At 61.7% G+C, this 6,091-nt stretch overlaps 3 protein-coding genes across 3 annotated transcripts; all 3 read right to left on the reverse strand.

Moving 5' to 3' along the window:
* Positions 1-1,511: 1,511 nt before the first annotated feature.
* On the reverse strand, positions 1,512-2,900 carry GGTG_07439 (hypothetical protein). Its single transcript, XM_009225263.1, has 2 exons — positions 2,093-2,900; positions 1,512-2,024 (listed from the first exon to the last, which is right to left on the reverse strand). Exons 1-2 carry the CDS (start codon positions 2,327-2,329, stop codon positions 1,671-1,673), a joined length of 591 nt encoding a protein of 196 aa, XP_009223527.1. The 5' UTR covers positions 2,330-2,900; the 3' UTR covers positions 1,512-1,670.
* GGTG_07440 (hypothetical protein) lies at positions 2,866-3,893 on the reverse strand (the record flags this gene model as incomplete). The annotated part of the gene is made up of 2 exons (XM_009225264.1): positions 2,866-3,475; positions 3,551-3,893. The coding sequence occupies 2 exons, from the start codon at positions 3,891-3,893 to the stop codon at positions 3,144-3,146; spliced, it is 675 nt and encodes a 224-aa protein (XP_009223528.1). The 3' UTR covers positions 2,866-3,143.
* Positions 3,894-4,551: 658 nt separating this feature from the next.
* On the reverse strand, positions 4,552-5,986 carry GGTG_07441 (hypothetical protein). Its single transcript, XM_009225265.1, has 4 exons — positions 5,107-5,986; positions 4,965-5,034; positions 4,869-4,901; positions 4,552-4,801 (listed from the first exon to the last, which is right to left on the reverse strand). The coding sequence occupies exons 1-4, from the start codon at positions 5,459-5,461 to the stop codon at positions 4,783-4,785; spliced, it is 477 nt and encodes a 158-aa protein (XP_009223529.1). The 5' UTR covers positions 5,462-5,986; the 3' UTR covers positions 4,552-4,782.
* Positions 5,987-6,091: the final 105 nt, after the last annotated feature.

Raw genomic sequence — 6,091 nt, forward strand, 5'->3', positions numbered from 1 at the left:
TTTGGGCCAGGGTCCAGAGTAGCTGCAGCTACTGGCGGGGCAGGCCCCACGGCGCCAGGCAGGAAGCGGCGAGCAGGGCGGGCTAGCAGTCGCACTGGTCCCACCGCATCACCACCTCATTTAGCGCCTGCCCGCCCCTAGCCTTGGTGCAACCCCTCCCCTCCCGCAACGGAGCATGGGCATTCACGACGCGAGGATGCTCACATGCAACACGCCGCCCAGCCTGCCACAGCCGGTTTGTCACCCTTCACCGCCCAAGCACCGGCCTCCACCGGCGAGCTGGGCGGCAGGATGAGTGAGTGCGTCGTCCTGACGTGGCGGGGTCGAAAGCGAGGCGGTTGGTAGATTCCGACGCAGAGATTTCCCCCGATTTTCCCAGCCTTTGTTTGAAATTCCCTCACCCGTCATGCCAGGCCTTTGATGCAAACAAAATAGATGGGTGTCAGTCCGTTGTTTTGATTTCGGTCAATGCTGCCGCTGGAAAGCGACCGTCTACGAGCGGTCGAATCCTGGACAGTCGCACAATCGGTCCCGAGTGCCTGACCACCTCGCTGGGAGGCGCCTGCCGGGCTGACTCGTGGGGACATTTGACAGCCAGTGAAGGGTGCACAAATGGAAGGCGCCTGATAACCAACTATGGACGGCATGAAAAGATAAACAACGTGATCCCCGTCGATCACTGCAGGTGTGCATTTGGTGTAGCAACCGGTCGTGGGTGCCGTTTATTGACGATAAAAGATAAACAGTGCTGACCACTGCCCGCTGTCTCCCACCTTCCCCGCGGCGGGCATGCACTGACGCCAGGGATTGCTGACTCGTGACTGCCCAAAACGGCAAGCCCGAGCCCCTCCCCCTCAATTTGCAGCGAAAAGCTAGAGCAGACTTTTCCGCCAGGAATGCCCAGCACAGTGGGCATTCCTATCCTCGAGAAAATCCATGCGCCCTCGACGCCTCCAGAGCATGCCAGGCCGACGTCAATGTTCTGGCGGCTGGCCCTCCTGAGACATGTGTTGGCTTCCAGGCCCGGCGCCTGTCGGAACGTAGGGTTCCCAGGGTCCTCAGGGTCCTCAGGCATCCGACGGGTCGGCCACCAGGATGTGGCTGCCAGCCCAGCTTAGTCCAGCCTCTGAGTGCCTTGTGCCTGGTTGCCTGAACATGTTTAGGCCCATTCTCGGAAGCACCTTGCCGTCCGCGCCGGCTAGCACGTGCGGCTCCCCGGCATGGACGGCCCCCCACCTCCCAGCCACCGCCGAATCCCTCTTCCTCGGATCTGTGATGGCGCGCCGGCCAGTGCGGGGACGTTGGGGCATGAAACCTTGTCTCCAGCTCTTGGCCAGGCGGCACGGAACAGCGGCAGCCAGTCGCAACGCCCGCTTGTGTGCTATCTGGATGTACCGTTTCCTGTTGGCGTTAGTCTACGGCCCAACTTTGGCACTCCCGTTGGCCCACCTCGGTCGTATCATGCCAAAGGAGACCCTGGGACAGATTGGTGCTTTGGTCAAGCATTTGGCTCTGCATAAAGAGGGTCGAGGCTGGCTTAGTCCCAGGGACTGTACAGCAGCACAAGTTGACGGATATCGATGTCGTATTTGCTCAAGTTACAATAATACCAACAACCAACACATCTAGCAACCGCATCTCGGAGCCAAACCATGGCTTATCCCAGCCGATTACCTGGTGAAAAAACGGATGAAGCCCTTGAACTCGCCCTCCTCCAAGCTGTCCGAGCTGACCAGAAGCCTGATGCGGAACTCCTTCCTCCCCCGCTGGCCGATCTGATACTTGTAAGCCCAGGTCGTCTTGCCCCCGGAGCCGAGAAACACGCCCTCCTGCTGCGTGCCGTCGGCGAGGAAGTGGGCGTGCGCCTGCATCGCCGTGCCACCCTGGCGATTATTAGCCAACAGGAATGCCTTGTCGTCAGAGCCCCGTGTCACGGGCGTCCACTCCTGATAATACGCCAGCAGCGTGCCGTTCGAGCACTTGAGCGCAAGCTTGGCCGACGTGGGCTCAACCGAGATGCTAATCTAGAGTGAAAATGGATGATTGGTCAGTCAGGACTCTGACAGGGTAACGAAGGCAACCCTGGGCGTACTTGGAACCTGGCTGACGCGCCATCCGACACGCGCGACACGTCCGAGCCCGCACCGCTGGCGACCGGCCCATCGTTGTCTGCGGCCCAGAGCACCCACGGCCCGGCCTCGCCAGTGTCGGCGTTGAAGGCTGGGTAGTTGTGGCACTCAGAACCCAGCTGGACGGGCCTGACCTCGGGGAGGGCGTTGGCGGTGGTCGCGGCGAGAGCCGCAGCGTAGAGAGCAGAGAAGGGGCGCATTTTGATGTCGAGTGGCGTTTTGCTAAGGAACTAATCCTGCTGGCCTTCTTGGGGGATTCTAAGCGGGGCTGGGCGAGCTGGCTGCGTGGGCTGGAGGACCTGGAGTCTTGTTGTCTGCCTCAATATGAGAGACAGAGCGCCCCCTTTTTATACCCATTGTCCCCGACTGACGATGCTCGGGAGGCAGATTACATTATATCGAAGGCCGGGGATGGCGCCACTACCACCGCGGTGAGCCACGGCTCTCGATGATCGTTGGTGGCCTTGGCGGGGTGGTGGATGTGGATGTTCCTGTCCGCTGGTGGCCTTGCGCAGAGATGATCGGTTCGGGTGGATCGAAGGAGCAAGGTCCCTGCGGCAGGGCCCTTGCATATACAGGCCAGCTGACTGCGCCGCCTGGAAGCAATGCTTGATATACGTCAAGAAATGCCGAATACTAGCCCTGGGCCTGACTTGAGCATTTCTTTGGTCGCCTTGTGCAGATGAGGCAGGGTTTGGCGAATGCGGGCGGAGTACTTGGGCTCCGATGGCTAGGCACACAAACTGCGGCACTACTGCCCCGGCTCCCCAGATTATATTTTCTGGGGCTGGGGCCTGGAGTCTGGAGCCAAGTGCGACCCCACTTGTTAAGCCCGTTAAGCAACCTTCTCAGACTTCACGTCCGAGATCACAGTCGACCACGATGAGTCAATGGGAAGCCGCCTCATTGGCACGCCTTGTGCTCCGCCACTATGCAGTCAACCTCGTATCAGACCACGGGAGGTGACATGGCGCGCCGCCCACAAGAATGGCACAGCGAGCAAGACGGCCGACGCTAGGAGACTCGCTGCGAGCGACTGGCGGCGCACGCCCTCGCGACTTGACGCCAGGCCAGAGCCGGCCTCGTCGTGGCGATGCCGAGAGCCAGCTGGAGCTCCTGCGGGGTGGCGGGCGTGGCCACCAGCGGCCGGTGGCCGTCCACTCCAGGCCTCCGCGGCGGGGGAGGCGCCTCGCTCGGCGCCGCCGACGCCGACACCACCGACGGAGCGATTGACGACGGCACGCCGGACACGGAGACGGTCAGGCTGGAAACGGCAGTGGCGGCCGAGAACGAGCCCATGGTGGATGACGGTTGAGCCGTAGCGGCACCGACTGCGCAGGCGCACACTATCGACCGGCGCGTTTCCCCAATGGTCAGCATCATCACCCGTCTCGTGGGGGGCGGCATATCCTGTCACTCACTGTTCATGACGCCGTCGATGACGCTCTGGTACGCGACGGCGGGGCAAAAGTCGGCCACGCAGCTCTCGGCGGCGGCCATCATGCGCGCCTGCTGCTGGCGCTGGCAGCCCAGGTCGTCCATGCGGCAGCCCAGAGCCGCCGCGCCGTCGGTGAAACAATACCGCGCGCAGCCGGGCACCGCCGCCGCCCCGACGGCCGCGCAGTCCACGCCGCCGCCGCCGCCGATAGCCATCTGGTTGGGTAGCGCCAGGCTCGGGCTCGGCCTCGGCTGGGCGCTTATGGACCGGGTGGCCGCGGACCCGGTCGCGAGGGCGATGGTGCCGGCGAGAGACGGGGGGTTCATGACGTCGGTCGTGTTCCTGTACGGCTAGTACGGCATCTATCGTTTCGCGTTCCTGCGCTGTATCCCCGCGGAGAAAGTCGCTGGTTGGCAGCCAAGAGAGAAGGTGGGGAGCGGGCCGAGAAGTCTGCTGAGCGTGAGAGCCACCTGAAGTAGGAAGTGCGCGAGACTGGCGGTCCCAGCCCGAGGGCTGCAGAGGCCGGGCGGGCGACGTTCTTTGAAGAAGCCCGGGCGGAGACGTCATGTCAGGCCGTGCGTCTCGTCCCAACGAGCTCGCCGTCAGGGAAACATCATCCGAGGCTGAGGCTCTGCCCGGGGTCTTGGCAAGAGCTTGTTGAAGGGCCCAGCGCCGCCGCTGGGGAAGGCCGACCGTTGCCGAGCCCAGAACGAACAACGGCGGTTGGTGGAACCGCGAGCCCTGGTGCCAGGGCAGGGAAACAAGCTCTGTGCCACAAGATGGGACGACTTTCGCGTTGCAGCCGCCTTTGGGTGTAGCATGCGGTCCATGACGACACTTATTGGTTTCGCTGCTGATGTTTACATGTGGTTCAATCAAGACGCGACGCACAAGAGTCGAGCAGGGCTGGTCTCTTCTCGCTAGACCTCCTGGTTGCGAGGTTCGAGAAGCGAGGGAAACGTAAGCTTTGGCCCAAGTAGGGAAGAGAGAGGACGCCCAATGGAAAACCCCCGAAACACTCGCGGAACCACGTGCTCGGCGGAGCAAGATGTGTGGCAAAAATGCTATCATTTTAAATACAGGTTTGACAAGATCGAATATTTACACTGAAGATAAAGGTCCTCCAAAGGCAGGGCCGCGGCCCAAGCGCAGGGTTCTATACAAGATTCGCAGTTCCCTAGAGTCTTCTCAAACTCTCCCCATGTCATTGTAGGATCAAAGCTTCTGGCCACGGCTGGTGATATCATGCTGGGTTAGCTATCAGGGACAAGACAGGGCCAATAAGTCGGGGCAGTGCTTACATGTTGCCAGCAGGGTCGTAACGGGCCACCACGCTGCAGGTTTGTCAGTGGATGCTTCACAGATAGTTGTCTCATTGCGCAGCTATTGCAACTTACTAGAGCCCGCCCTTGGAGTCTCGCGCAGAGGCCATTCCGACCTTCTTGGTCGTCTTCCACATGCACTGGGCTGGGGCGCGCGGCGGTTCTTGTAAGCAAAGCTCCAGCATTCCCAAAACAGAGACGGGTAGGGTTCACTGACTGTAGTGGCCGTAGCCGGCAAAGTTCCCCTCGGGGATCTTCTCGCCCTTGTACTTGCTCTTCTCGTTCATCCACGACTGGGTGGCACCCTTGAGGCTGCCGCCGGCCGAGATCCAGTAAAGGTTCTCGCCGCCGACGCCGGCGTGCTCGAGCTTGCCTCGCTGGGCGAGCGTGTTGGCCCACGCCTGCGCCTTGGACTGCAGGCCCGAGTCCCACGAGAGCGTCGGGTAGTTGAGGTCATTGCGGCCCTTGTTGTGCAGGTCCAGCGCTGCCTGCTGGTCCGCCGTGAGGGCCGACACGACGCCCGAGCACAGGGCCAGGGTGACGGTGAGGGCGCTGCCGATGTTGAAATACATGTTGGGCGTCGGGGGAGCTTGCTGCTTCTGGGTGTGGTGGGTTGAGGTTGTCGAAGCGAGGAGACCAGTGTGTGCGAGTGGCTGAGGCTGGGGACTCTGGCATCACACTGGTCTCAGATGCAGATCCGGTCCGCCCTATATATACTTACAAAAACACCAGGACAGGCGACATCATTCAGGAGGCTGGCCCATTATCGCGGGTCTCACAACCCCTCGTAACTAGCGCGGGCGGCGAGCCTTGGCCGGAACTGGAATGCCGCGGCGCTCGTCGGCTCGAGATATGCTGTTTAGGGAGTCAAAGGGAGGGCTTCGGTAGACGAGGGATTCGAAATCATCAAATCCGGGAGAACCATGGTCGACCCGACCCCCCGCGGGGACTAGCGGCGGCACAGGCCAGCCCTCTCCTGGCCAAATCTTCGCCGGAATGAGAGGGCCATGGACCTAGCGCCGCTGATGGGGTCGGACGGGCCCGAATGCTAATTTTCTAGAATACTGCCAGTCCCTTTCGGTGTGCCCCTCGGGGACGTGCCCCGAATTGGCGCGTCGGTCAACTCCGCCCGCCGTCGAGGCTCGTCGGGGCTAGTCTCGTGGGAAATCCTACGCGTAATTGCTGACCACCAAAGTCGCCAA

The sequence above is a fragment of the Gaeumannomyces tritici genome (assembly GCF_000145635.1).
Source record: "Gaeumannomyces tritici R3-111a-1 unplaced genomic scaffold supercont2.4, whole genome shotgun sequence".
Taxonomy (NCBI): Eukaryota; Fungi; Ascomycota; class Sordariomycetes; order Magnaporthales; family Magnaporthaceae; genus Gaeumannomyces; species Gaeumannomyces tritici.